Source organism: Corvus hawaiiensis, chromosome 4, assembly GCF_020740725.1.
Source record: "Corvus hawaiiensis isolate bCorHaw1 chromosome 4, bCorHaw1.pri.cur, whole genome shotgun sequence".
Lineage (NCBI taxonomy): Eukaryota > Metazoa > Chordata > Aves > Passeriformes > Corvidae > Corvus > Corvus hawaiiensis.
Window position 1 is genome coordinate 74162737 of NC_063216.1, and position 14698 is coordinate 74177434.

Genomic DNA, 14698 nt, shown 5'->3' on the forward strand with positions numbered 1-14698 from the left:
GGTAAGTCATAGTTGCACAGTGTATCTACAAGCTTCCTCTTGGGTGGACGCTTGAATGTTTGCAGAATGGGAGAAGAAATCGGACAGCTTGGCAGGGAGAAGAATTTTACTTGTCTTTGTTTTGCCTAACCAACTATGATAGAATTTTGAGTTGCTCTTCCTTCTGGCAGAGATTAATGGGCAGGCTGTGAATGAGACTGACATAACAGACATAGTTTGTCTTTCCTGTGCTCTGTGTGAGTCAAGAGACTGACATGGATGTGGATAAATATGCCAGTTAATCTTAAAATCTGAAATGCTTGTGATGAGCAGCTGGAAATGGAAGAATGGAAAGAGATGACCTCTTCCCCCCCTCCCAATCTAGCACTTAAGCAATGGGAACAGAAGGTCTAAAGGCCGGAACATGTGGCCTGTGGTTTGTTTTAATGTTATGGTTTTCAGAACATGTAGTTGGCTTCCTAAATTGATCTTGGTGTGTGCAAGGCCTCGCAGGGCTGCGTAGGAATTTGGTTTTCTGAAGTGTTCACTGAGCCTCTTCAGGCCTGACAGTTATTTAAAGTGATCACATAAAACATGATTCCTCATGTTTATTTTTTTGGGGGTTAGCTCTGCAGAGGCTTTGACAAAAGGCACTTCTGAAGGGCCTTTGTACATTTTCCAAATACCATTAAAAATTTTGCAGGGCACATACAGCAATCTGTCTGCCTAAAATTACCTGACAGAAGTAATGACAATACCTTTGCTGAAATAGTTCTCTGGGCCTCTGGTGGTGGGTGAGAGAATGCCTGAAATACTCCCAGGATTTTCGGCGTGCCTCCCAGTGTGTGAGAATTCCTGTCACGTACAAGGGTGTCAGAGGTTTCTGTTCGGGGGGGGGGGAAAGGAACCCAGTGACTGTCTTTAGCAGGAGCTTGCTTGTGCCTGATGGAGTTTTTGCAGGGTGGGTTTAATTTTAGTTCTGTCGGTGGGTCTGACGCTGGCTCTGCACTGCACCGGAGTCTTTCTTTAAGCATTATGTGAAATTTCATGAATTGAAACCGACTTGAAAAGAGGATGCAAGCCACACTTCTTAGTTACTGAGCCGAGGAGAGCATGCTGCATCTGTCAGCAGTCATTTCAAGGGGAATTTTTTTTCTTTAGCTACTTTGTGAACATTTCCTTTAAACTTTATTTAGAGAAATCGGTATGCGTTCTCTGCAGTAAATAACTCTAAAATGTTCTGCAGAAATACATTTAGGACTGCTTGTGTTTTTTTGCCTCCTTGTGCTGAAGTCACTTTAAATCCATCACCTCAGCCTGTAGAGTCATCAGGCAGAAATCTTCCTGTGAAGGTAGATGAGTTCTTCCTGCATCAGTTTTGCTTGAGCATACTGAAGACAGCAATGTAATAAGGTGTAGTAATGAAACCTGTTGGAATTTTAGAGGAGCACCTTGTTCCTTTGATCTTGCTAACGAGCAATGATTCAAGTGCTACAGATTGTGAAGGATCTGGTGTCGCCAGCAAGACGGAGAACAGATGCTGCCAGGAAAGGTAAGAGCAGCTCTGGGGTATATTCAGTGTTCTCAGTAACTTGCTGTGAATCAGAAATATTTTGGAGTTTGGTTGTACTTAAATTGCATACTTGATACTTAAAAATGTTCTTTGTTGTAGCATGTACAGCTGCCATAATTTGGCGTAGAACTATATTAAGCCTAATTATTATCGTTTTTGCAACTGCAGCTTTCCCAAAGAGAGCCCCAGTGACGTTTATGGTGATAACTGAGTTTGTCGGCATCTGTGACTGTTACTGTTGTACTAAAGATTTCCCCTTTTTTCTGTTTTTGTGGTAAAAGCATTTTTGTTGTCAGGAGAGCTCAGGTTGTGAAAGTAGCAGCTGTATTCTGTGTAATCCCATCAAAATAGTTTTTAGAGTCTTAATGCTCTAAATGAGAATAAGCAAAAATAGGCTTGTGGAAATAACGAGACTGGAAGTACACAGCTGCACTGCTGGTTAGGTTTTACAATTAGATTATTTCTAGATTACAATTAACTTCAAAATCCAAAATGCCTCTTGCAAGTTTACAAAAAACGGCTTGAGATAATCAATGATTGTTTGAAATTATTGATGTTAAATGCTGTTCTTGTTTACTTCAGTGTGTTGAACATTTGTTTTTTCTTTGCTAAAGTAGTGCCATCCTTTGTGGTATCTGGCACATGTATCTAATTAGGAACTGATTAAACACTTATTTTGTCTTTCACATCTTAATTATTTGCAACTGCTAAATACTGGGTTTGTAGAAGAACTAAATAATTTGTGGGGATAACTTAAAAATTTAACTCCTTTGTTATTAGAAGTAATTTTCTAGGACCAGTTTATTTTGTATTGAATAGGTTATGAATAATTTAAGATTTACGGCATTTGCCTGTTACTGTGTCATTTTTCTGCCCTTATGTGTAATGTGTGGCTATAGGCAAGTACCTTTATTTCCAACCACTCATCAATAACACGAGGCTGCTCTAATTGTAACAAGTCAGTTAATGAAACACCTCTGTAAGTAAACAAAAGGAGTGAAGGTAGAACTGGGCTCAGCTGTTACCCTTTTATACTGAAAGAAAAAAAGGCAAGCTTCCTAATTACTTCCTTAGATTCTGCAGTGATTGGTTGAACATCCTCTCCAAGAGTTGTATAATTTCATCCCAGTGAATTACTTGACCTCAGCACTGCTCACTGTTCATTTTTGATTTGTGCTGCTCCCAGAGAAGGACGAAGGGGCAGAAGTTCTGCTTGTCTGTTTTGCACGTACCTCACTAGCCAGGCAGGACTTTTATAGAACTACTGTAAGAACTGTTCAAAAAGATGTAACACCAAAACCCTTAAAAATACTTATTTTTAGGAACAGATTCAATGGAATTGAAAGGGAAAGCTTTGAAAAACATGAGGAAATGCTCTTTCTCAGTTCTAAAGCTTTGAGGGTTTTTTTCCTGTTTTTTTTACTCCCTTGTTAAAAAGCATTAATTTTGGTCATTGTTTGGGTGGTATCTCAAGCTGCTACTAACTGAGCTAATTAGCTGCTAGCTCTTCTAGAAGCTGGTATTGCATTTTGACAAGCAATATTAAGATCTTAACATTAAAAACCATTCAAGTATTCTGAAGAAAACATTTACAAAAGCTGCAAAATGCTGACAGTTTTTGGTGATAAATACAGTAATTTGAGTAGACATTAGGTTTTTTCTTCACACCATGCAACATTAGGCATCTGGTGTACGTGAAGGGCTGTATTCTGCAGAAATGACTAATTCTCAGTATTGTTTTCAGTAAAGAGAAAAATGGACTTGTAAAAGACTAGGAAGCCCACTGTGAATGTGAGGTGAATCCATTGAGACTTGGGGGATGATATGTGAAGTGTTTATGTTTACCAAAGTGTTTTCAAATTGGTGTTACTAAACTGTAAAGATTTTAAATCCCACTCCTCAAGTGCATCCTCCTCTTTCCCTTGAAAAAGTGTTTTAGTTAGAATATAATTTCTTGGGGGGTAAATGTTACAAAGGAGCACAGTGTATTAATTGCATATTTCATATATAGTATCAAGTTAAAAACTTCTTTAAGACTGAAGGTCCTAACCATGTAACTTTTTATAAGTAGTACATAAGGTTGGGGGGGAAAGGATTCTTCTACCCTCCAATTTTCCCAAGATTTATTTTCAGACTGAGGCTTAGAAGCACAGTTAATAGCCAAGAGAGTGTCTTTTTGCATCCATCATTCTACATCAGAAGCTTGTTATAAGGCCTGCAGTAAGCACAGCTACTATGGAGATGAAAATTCAATCCCTGCAGAAGAAATTCCTGCAGAATGCCATTTAAAAGAACCCCATTACTAATGCTTCATGGGTTGAAATGTGGATTTAATGGGGTAGCTCAACAGTCTGACAGAATTGTGGAATTTAATTTTGCTTTTTCATGGGCTAGTCTGTTTTCATTGTGGCTGTGACCTATGCCACAAGTTAAATTAAATTTAATTTTCTGTATCATAAGAGGTTGATAAATAGGTGGTTTACAAGACTAAATCCTTCAAAGAGTTAGGCAGTGTGAGCATGGGTATCCACCTTGTCTCCCAGTGCAAGACCTGCGATTCTGGTTTTGTCTTCAGTCTGACTGTTGAGGCTAACATCAGAAAATCCTCCAGTAGGCCTGGGAGGCTTGCTTAGTGACCACATGAAGTGAGCTGAACAGTGTGTTTTGATTTATAATGTCTCACATTTCCATACTTTTTTAAATCTTGTGCTGTTTAAAAATTGAATTACTCAATTTTTTTAGGAAAAACGTTCTATGATTGTTTTCCATAGTCTTCTAATTGCAGTGAAGCTGAGTGTGTAGAGTTTATTGTTTGAATTTTTGGGAAACTAAAGGAAACTCCAGACCCTTACCATATTTAGATAATATCCGATTCGTTAGAGGAAAAAATTACCATTAGTCATTTATTGTCAGAGGGTAACACTTTACGTGCTCTCTAAGTTTGAAGGTGAATGTGAAGTTGTGAAGAAATTTTAAAAGTTGCCATTATTTTATTTGTGAAATTGAAAGTCTGTGTTGAATAAAATGATAAATCATGCCAGTATAAAATTCTCTTGACAGGCATTCTAATTCGAAGCCAAACATTTAATGAGACGTGAAACCTTCCTGAATTTTAAAAATAGTTCAAATGTTACTTTTCCTAGAGAAATCCATGTAGAATATAAATGTACTAATTATTTTCTTTTTTTCCATCACTAAAATCGTGGTTGAAATCCAAGTTGTTTAAAATTAATGAAGAAATACTCATGTTTACTTCTTTCCTCCCTTCTTCCTCTTACAGATGGCTACAGCAGAACTTAATTGGCAACATCACCTTGATGTTAGGATATAAAAAGAGATGTTGTATTAAAACACTTCTAGCAGATGGGACAACTAAATTGAAATCACAGAATTAAAAAGGAATGCAGTATTTCAGTGTGAGAGAGAGAAATCTGAGAGAAAACTTTGGTTTGATATTACTTTTTTTTTTTTTTTTAATGGAATGCAAGAGGAGGCATATGTTTGGTCACTGCACTGTTTGGGCCTACAAGATGTGTAAATTTTGGACCAGTCAAGGATAACTACATTTAAATTCTCCAGCAGTAAATGACACTTGGGAAGTTACTGCTGGGATTCACTGCAGACAGTACTGTGGTGGTACCTTGTATTTCAGACTTAGACTTGACAAAAAATGGGCAGCGTTTTTTTGGTTTGTTTTTCTGGGCATGGACTAAGATGATTAGTTGCAAGATGGAGAAAATAGAATAAAGGTCCCACATAAAGTAGTTGTGGTGTTTTCTCTTTACCTTTGGTGATAGTAGGGGAAAAGTGTGCTCAAATCAAATGCATTCCCTTGAGGCATCTAGGGAAATATGGGAAACTTTCTTCAATCCCTTGGTTTTTCTGTTTGTTGTAACAACTTTGCATGGAAGGCTGAGAGTTTTACCCCTTATGGGAGGCTCCAGGGTTACCCGAATTTCTTATTTTATTTCTTCATATAATACTGTTATAATCCAGGTTGAGTATTTTAACTGGTAAGTGCTGGATTTGAAGTAAAGGTTTCTCTAGACTCATAGACCTGTCCTTGAATTACTTCAGTTTTTAAAGGAGACTGGCTGGAAGAGCCAAGTTAATAAAAGTTAACGAGCTCTTCAGTGAGCTGCAAGCAGGGAGTTAAATGTCTTTTTTTTTTTTTTTTGTCATTAAATATGAAATTCTGCCCACAGCAGTCAAGATAATGTATTGTAGTCTGCAGCTCATCAGTACATGTACACAGCTTCAATTCATAATTTACCGTGGCTAAGTTTCTACCAGTGTGACAAAATGTAACTGTATTTCAGCAGTTCTTCTCACATTATTTGTGTTAAAGTTTCAGCCGTGGTTTCACAAATAATTAGTGCCAACACAAATGACTGCTCCTGCCTTGTCTCTGCTGCTCACTTCTCGTCTTCATCCCAGTTCAAATCCCCACAGTGCTTCACCTGCATTTGTGTAGCCATGCAGTGGTTTGGAGTGGGAAATGGTACTTTTTGTTCTTGTTGAGTTCCTGTAACCTTGATCAGTTTAACTAATCCAGCTGCTGGTGCAGTTGCACAGAGGTGCTTGTGAGCTCCAAGGAGGAGCCAGCAGTGGGGTGTGACTGAATCCATGGGGACAACCTTCTTTCAGTGTTCCCACTGGGTGAGGCTAGTGCAAAATGCTGGTGGGACTTCCTTCTGCTGGAATGTGAGGAATTCACCTCAGGATGATACAGACACAAGCAAATAATAATACAGTTGGATCACTGCACAGCTGGACACAGTGACTCATCTAGAGTGTTTTTACCTAAAAGACTCTCTTTCTGTGGCTGGCATTTGCTATGTCTCACTTTAAGTAGTCGTAACTTGCATGGGATACACATACATTGTGGCTTTTTCTGTTGAGTTTATTATCCTGACATTTTGTTGCCTTTGTACTTTGTTTGAAATTTTATTTTTCTCCTTTGTGTGATGCCCATTGCAGTGATTAAGAAAGGTCCTGGTACTGCTTCACCATATGTAGCTGTTAATGGCTTACTTTAGTGTCTGTGTATTTGGTTATTAGGTAGGTAGCATCATTAAACAAAGTCTGTAGATGTTGGATCTTGGGAATTGGTCTGTGGCATAACAAAATTAATACAGACAGCTAGAATTCATTTACCTATGGAGGAACTACAGAGATAAGAAGCACTACTTGTTCTCTATTTGTGCAGCAATGTTAGTCACCTGAAGTGAGCTAATTTACAAGCAGGTAAGCACAGAAGAGGCAACTCATCTTCAGCTTCCTACCATGATTTGTTATTCCACTGTGTCTTGGGGTTATTTTTGGGAAGGTGTGGCCCTAAACCCATGAATTCTCAACCGTAATATTCTCAATATTCCTGAAGTAAATTTTAGCGTTCTTATTTGTAGCACATGGGAAATGTGGGAGCTTAACATAAAATATTCCTATACAAGTAGGTTTGAAAAAGGAGGAAAAGTAGGGAACAGTGCAGTTAGAGCAATAGGGAAGAGCACAACAGGTTTGCAGTGATGTTTCTGCTAGATGGGACAGAAATTCAGTTCTGTGTACATCAGCACAGCTGTTCTGGCATCACTGAAACTGATCTGACTTGCTGTGTGTGGTGTGCGGGGATCTGCAAACTCTGGCCTGGTTTCACTGCAGCAGGAGGGACCTGGCAGCTGGGTGGAAGGGGCAACTGTAAACAAAGTGAATCTGTTAGGTTCCTTGAAAGAAGAGGACAGTTAATGATTCATTCAAGTTTTTGCTTAACGTTTGGGAAGATTAATGGGTTCCATGGTTTTGAGCTCGAGCTGGTAGGGTGAGTGTATTTGGCTTTCTGGTTTCAGTGATACTCCAGCTGTGACAATGATGCTGTGTTGCCTGAGGCGTTTGTCCACTATGTTTGCAGTAGAGCCAAGATCTCAAGCCTGGATCTGAACATGGCAAAAAGGTGTTTGTGTCCTGTGACTTTCCTTCTCTACTGGCTCTTGTGCTTCTATCAATGTGTGAATTTTACAAATAAGACATTTTAGTTTTCATTTGGAGACTTCTGAGAGAAGGTCGGGAAGTTCTGCCTGAAGGATCTAGAAAAACAAGCTTCATTCTCTGTTTTCCATTTTCATAATTCAGGCAAACGTATTTTTCTGATCTTGATTTTTGGTAGGATGGCAATTGTGCATATGCTGTTTCAAGCATGTACAACTTTTTTCTTATTATTGACTGTCAAAGGGTAATGCTGATGTTATTTTACATGAGCAAGTAGTAACACATCATGTGCTGTTGAGATGTGCACACTTCAAGCAATGAGGGATCATCTAATTTTTTTTAATGCATTAAATTCTTAAGTTTTCAGTTTTTTATCCTCATGCTTATGGAATTTGGAATCCAATCTTAAATATGAATGCTAATGTCCATGTTTGTTAGTTAGGAAGCTTGCACAGAATTTATTTAAAAAGCTTAAAAAGGTTACAGTTTTGTTTGTTAAATTGCAGTGGATACGATTAAGCAATGGTGCAGAGATAAATGCTAATAACTTTGCCCGTTTGTTTTCAGTAACTTAAAATGTGGTGAATATTTCAAAGTGACAGGGTCCCAGCTGGACATTTTCTACAACAGATAATTATAGCAGTTGGGTGGCTTAGACAGTGCTTTGGTGTATATAGACATTTCACAACTTCCCTGGACATCTTATCTGGCTTCTTCAAAGTGTTTTTGTCCTGTTGAGCTTTTAGATCTTTTGGTACAGCTTGTAGGGAAAGCATCCAGCTTTCTCTAATAAGCTATCAAAGCAATTTTTTTTTTAGTTAATCTTGTCTAACAGCAAATAAAAATACTGGTTTTTCAGTGGATTAGTTTCCACTATTTCGTCCTTCTGGTTGTAAGTCCAAGCAGTTTCTTCTAAAGGAAATTATCTTTCAGCATTAGTATTAAACTATCCATAAAAATGTTAATTTGAACTGAATTTCCAGATCAAACAGAAAACTTAATTCATGTCAGTTAATTAAATTCTTGGTGGAAATGAGAAAATAAGTACACAGATGCCCAAGACTGCTGCTGTCTCCTTGCTAATAAAGAAGCTAACAAAGCATTTTTAGCAGTACCTGGAGGGGGCAGGTCCTTGGTGAAAATTACTTCCTCAAGGAACAGATTCTACTCCCTTCTGCATCATGTCCCAGGTGATGCAGGTTTTTCCCCCTGCTGTTATTTTCTATAGCATTATTAGATATCAACACACTCAAACAAATGAAAGGAAGTAGATGTGCAGGCACTTGATTGTGCACACTTCTCTCCAGGAGAAGAGCACGACCCCTGTGTCAGGTGTCATGGTCACTTTACTCCGCCCCCCAAAAATAAATCTTGGGACCTGCCAGCCATGAGGGCTCCATGTGTGCAAGTGGGCTTTGGTGTAAAATGAGTCTGGGCTGACTGGCCACAGCTCCTGTGAGCAGGTTCTGTCCATGTGGGAAATCTCATCGGTATTCAGCTCGTGGACTTTGGATACTCTTGTTTGCCTGATACCACTGCTGCATTGAAGGTGTTCTCTACCGCCACTGGGAACAGCTCAAGTGCACACTTCACATGGAATTGCCAGTTTGAGCAATAACTCTGCAAGATAGGATTTAACTGTTCCTTTAGTCTCAGGGTGTTCTGAAGACCTTGAGGGGTTTGTAGCTTTTAAGCCAGGTATCATCCTGACGCACACGGTTGAAACCGTACATCCTTGGGGAGTGAAAGGTGTGTGCTGCAGTTGATATTTTTCCCTCCCTTCCCACTGTGTGTGTGGTAATTGGTTTTGTTGTTTGTTTGGTGTGTTGTTTTTTCTTTTTTTAACAGTGATTTTTTTGTCTGGCACTGTTATGCTTTCTGAACAGCACATTATCACAATCTGGATGCTCCACTCCTATGGCACATTAGCCATAGGACTATTACAGTCTAATGCAGATAGTAATGAAATGTAAGTGGAATACTAGGAAAAGCAATCTCCTTATTTCCCTGTGCTTTAATTCATCATTGAAAAATAGGTTTCTATTAAAGGATTTAAAAATCAAATATCTCTTTCTTAGCATTCATGTTATAGTGGTGTGATGGCTGCAGGCACCAGTTATATCTGAACATGAAGCGTTCAAATGTAACCTTTCTGCTTATTATTTTTCCAAAAGCAAACAGCAGAGTCCTGTAAATCTTGTGGGCAAATCAGATTGCACAAAACTTTCTGCATTTATTGACTGGAAAATATTTTTATTACCTGGAAACTGAAGGGGAAATCAGTTGTTTTTTCTTTGCCTAGTTTTTCGATGAGACTTTTTTTTTTTGAGATTTACCTAATATACCAAGCAAGATGAATATGTAAGCATTTGGAGGGGAATATGAATGTGAATAGGCAAGTTTCACCATATCACTATGTGTGAATTTTTTCCCCACAGTATTTTGACTACGGGGGACTCGCCAAGCCCTTTTTTATCTGCAGTTAGTCAGAAGTATCTTACAGAGGTTAAGGCTGAGTTTCAGGCTTATTTTTTAGAAATAGATCCTTCAGAGTTTTAATTAGTAATTTTGGTTTACTGATTCCTGTCACATTTAGAATGGAAGTGAAGCTTTTGTTGCTAAACCTCATTTTTGAGTGGGAAAGGTTATAGTGCAATTCATAGGTCTCAACTGGAATGTGAGAAATTGCCTTGATCTGAGACTTCCTCTTGCTGACAGAAAAGGAAATACTGTTTGTGCTAATGAAGGGACTTTGGTAACCTGAATATGCTGTGATCTCGCCTGGAGAAATATTTTCTGTTTCATTTAAAGTCACATTGTTTGGATTGGTGGAACAATTCTTCATCACTTTCAAGTGTTGGGTGTTTCTGGGATGCTTCCAGGGCTCCCCAGTGTGCAATATACTGTTGATTTCAGGCGTTGCACTTTGCTGTATGATATATAAATGGCTGCACCATTGCTCTGTGTCCTAATTTTTCTCCTTCTATAAAGGAAAAACCTGACTAATCCTTTCCTTTTTCTGATGACAGCTGTACATTGAAAAGACTTTTAAATGTTTTGAAAAATTTTCCCATCTATGCTGCAGCTGCATCAAGTCTTGAAGCCACCGTGTCACATCACTGGGTAAAAGAAAATGTTGTGTTCGCAGACTGTAATGTGGATCACACATTGCACAAATCAAAGATATGTTTTTGTCAATTCTGTGCTGTGAATTAGTACCCTGGCTAGGTTTTGAAGTACGTGGGATGAATGCTAGTCTGGAGCTTGCCAAATCTATAGGTGAAAAAAAAATAAGCTATGCAGACTCCAATTCCCACTTACTGTTTAGTTTATAGGCGTTGGAATGACCTTCTAATCTGTGCAGTGATAATTGCCTGTTTTACATAATGTGTAAAACTTTGCAGAGGAGTATTTGTAGTGATGGAACACGTATTAAAAATCATTGTCTGGCAACTAATAAGAATGTAAAGCCATTCTATAAATAGTGCAGATAAGCTCTTATAGGAGGAATGAGCAAATATACTTAGGCAAATCAAAGGACAATTGTGCTGAGGCCCGGGCTGGGCATTTAACATAGCAGTGGCTCATGGACTATGTCCATGCTGGCAGGGAGCGTGGCATTGGAGGCAGAGATGGAGAGAGGAAAGCTGGGAATTCAGCATTCCTCTGCATTTGGCAGTTTTTTCCAAAGTAGATCAAACCTTGACCTTATCCTTTGGGTAGACTATAACTTGGAGGTAGGAGTGCATCTCCCAGATAGTTGAACCTGGAAGGAATCCAGCTTTGCATACTTCTAAGTTGCTTCCCAGCACAAACTGGAGAACAGTAAATAGAGATGATCTGGAGCTTTGCGCCAAAGCGCTCTTCCAATTTAGACTAAAATGCTATTTATAGGATTGCGTGGAACATCAGGAGTCTTTTATCCCAGATTTATGATCTTGGCATTGGATAGAATAGCCTAATGAGGTTTTTCTTGGAAATAACTGGAATTTCTGGTAGGCTTGGTATTTCAGGGGCAGAAAGGGGATCAAGAGATTGTGTACCAAAGCACTGAAGACTGACATTTATGACTTGGGTTTTTATATGCTCTGCATCTTGAGATTAAGTGCTAAGTTAAAGGCAGAGTTTCTGTATTGGGCTTACAGGGCAAGGTTTTGGTAGCTGGGGCTGCAGAGGTGGCCTGTGTGAGAAGAGGCCAGGGACTGCCCCCTGAGTTGGACACAGCCAGACCCAGCTTGCTCCAAAACAGCCCCATCCTTGGCCAAAGCTGAGCTCATCAGTGAAGCTGCTGGCACCTCTGAGATAGGATAGTTAAGAGATGCTAAAAACCACAGTGCAGCAGTTGTGAGAGAGGAGAGAGAGAAAAATATGTGGGGAATCAACTCTGCAGACCCCAAGGTCAGTGGAGGAGCAGGAGGAGGTGTTTAAGCACCAGAGCAGAGATTTCATTGGCAGCTTCTGGAGAACACCATGGTGAGGCAGCTGTGCCCCTGCAGCCCATGGAGGTCCACGGAGGGAGCAGAGACCTACCTGCAGCCCCTGGAGTCCCCACACTGAGCATGAGGATGTGCCCTGAAGGAAGTTGCAGCCTGTGGAGAGCCCATGCTGGAGCAGAAACTACAGCCCTGGAAGAAGAGCCCACGCCAGGAGCAGGTTTTCTGGCAGGAACAGCAGCTCATGAGAAAGGCCCACCCTGGAACAGTTTGTGAAGGACTGTATCCCTTCAGAGGGGGACCCCATGCTGGAGAATGAGAACAAGTGTCAGGATTAAGGAGCAGCAAAAATCAAGTGTTACAGACTGACCTATACTATTTTTAATTGCCAGTAAATTAGTTTCCCCACGCCAAGTAGGTTTTTCTCATGAGGGTAATTTGTGAGTGACCTCCCTGTTTATCTTGATCCATCAGCTTTTTCTTCTTTTCTTCTCCCCCTCTCCTGTTGAGTAGGAGGAGTGAGAGCTGGTCAGTGGGCACCCGTTAGCCAGCCAAGGGTCAACCCACTACAGCAACATGGAAGATGTGGACAGACTTAAACTTTACAGGCCTCAGTTCCTGCGAGTTCTCCCCAGTCCAGGTTCCCTGAAGCTGCTGGTGATGGCAGCCTGAGCAAACTCAGCAGCTGGGCTTTTCTGCCGTGGGGTGCAGTGCACTCACATGATGTTGTTTATCAGCTCTGCCCAGAGCAGTAACTTCCAGCAGGGCTGGAGACAAAGAGCAAAGTTGTGGTCAACAAGCACTGTAAATCCAGGACTGGATGTCTGATTGATGTCCTCCTGCATTTTCCTTTATGCCCCCTTAATGCACTCCTAGGTAAAATCTGTCCGTGTTAAAAAAAATTTAAAAAATTAATAAGCTTTGTAACATTTCCAGATACTGGTGTGTAGCAATTGGTTTTGAAACAGTATTTATTGGTATGCCAGTGGACTTTTTTTGAGCAATTTTGGCTTGTGTTAGAAATTCTAAAGTAATTGCTACCATTAGGAAACCTCAACAAATAATCCCTTGCATCCTAGCTATGATATAATTTCAAGATCTAAGGAGCTTGGAGAAGAGATAATCGAATTAGAACTAATAATACACTTGAATGTGAGGTGATTGCAGGGGGCAGGTGGACAAGGGGAAACAACATTTATTTGACGTATCTGAATCGTTCCTGCTTCTGTAGAATTGTCATTTAATAGTTTGGTCTGGGCTTTGTTTATTTGACTAAGCTGCCCTGGAAATTTCTGATTCCTTTTTAACTTAAAGCAACTTTTCTGCAATATCTTTTATTTTTCCTCTCAAACCTATTTTTACCAGCCTTTTATCTGTTATGCAGCTTTTATTGGTTGAGCTCAGATTTCTGATTAGTAGGAAAACATTTGTTTCCAATTAAAAACTAAAAAAAAAAAAAAAGAAGTCTTAGAGCTTCATAGTTGGGAATAATTTATATTAATACAAAGACATTACAGAATTGCTGTAACATGAACACTATTTCAGGCCTTTTATAACTTTAAATTATTTTTTTCCTCCACAATTAAAAATCCTGCAGATGAGCTTTTTTCCCAAGCATTCTTCATTCTGAGCCAAATGTGAAAAGTCCTTCAATTAAAATTTGGGCTAAATCCTTCAGTCTTACGTGAAAGGCTGTAAATATTTGATACTGTATTTATATGAGCTAAGAAGCTTGAACTTAAAATACTGATGGCTGAATGATTTATCAGGGAACTGCCTGATATTGGACTAGTAATGACATACCATTTCACTGAGTTTGTGGTGTAAGAAGTAAGAAATTTGCCTTGCTTGCCCTGAAGGGGCCGTGTAGCAGCTGTATCAGGCAGTCACACTGTCCCAGTAGCTTATAAATATGGCAGTTCCCTGTGTCATATCCTCATATCCTTATAACTTGGAACTACCTAAAAGGGAACTATGAAGTTTTTAAAAATAAGCTAATTTATACTGTATTTGTATTCCTTTTGTGCTGATAAGTTTTTCACAACTCTCAGTTCTGTGTTGGAGAATAACTGCTGTTCAAAGTTACTTGGAGTTCATAGACCCTTCACACTAACTTGTGCCATAGCCTGTTCCTTGCCAACTTCTTCTGTTTCTTCTTTGTCTTTCCAAGAATGTGCAGTTGATTTACATCCATATTCTGCCTCCATGAATTTTCCTTTAGGTTTTTCTTTTTAAACTTTTTTTTTTTCTTTCATTTCAGCATTGCTTGTGTAAGCAGAGAGATACCAAATAGTGCTGATGTAATATACAGGTGTGAAGGAGGAAAACAGGTGCAAGATGGTGGGAAAATTGGTACTCAGATTTGATGGAATGTTGTAATCCCATACCCTTTACTGATGATCATCCCTGCATGCTTTAACTTGACAGCTAGATGTATTCTAGCAATTTTATACATCACCCTCTTAGAATGTCATTCCTTACCTAAAACATCACACTTCCTCCCCACCTCCACCCCTGCTTTCTGTATCCTCTTTTCTTGTTGTTTGCATTTGTACTGTCATTAGGTGTGACTTCTGAATTGTCGCTGCTCTGCTTCTCAGGTCTCAGAAGGTGTTACATTACCGGAAAACAATTACACAGGTCACTGCCTCGCTGTGTGTCAGGGTGAAGGTTGCAGTGTCCAAGCAGTGCTTGGGCTGTACTTCTATCAGCCCTGGAGCTCTGAGTG

At 39.5% G+C, this 14698-nt stretch overlaps 1 protein-coding gene across 4 annotated transcripts in view; it reads left to right on the top strand.

Moving 5' to 3' along the window:
* The window catches only part of USP6NL (USP6 N-terminal like), a 112529-nt gene that overhangs the window by 21729 nt on the left and 76102 nt on the right, over positions 1-14698 (top strand). The window contains exon 1 of one of the 4 annotated variants that reach the window (XM_048300742.1): positions 939-1531. The exons of the other annotated variants lie outside the window; for them this stretch is intronic. Coding sequence (XP_048156699.1) covers positions 1459-1531 — 73 coding nt within the window. The 5' untranslated portion in view covers positions 939-1458. Of the gene's footprint in view, positions 1-938; positions 1532-14698 lie in introns of those variants that run through there. 4 annotated transcript variants of the gene reach the window in all.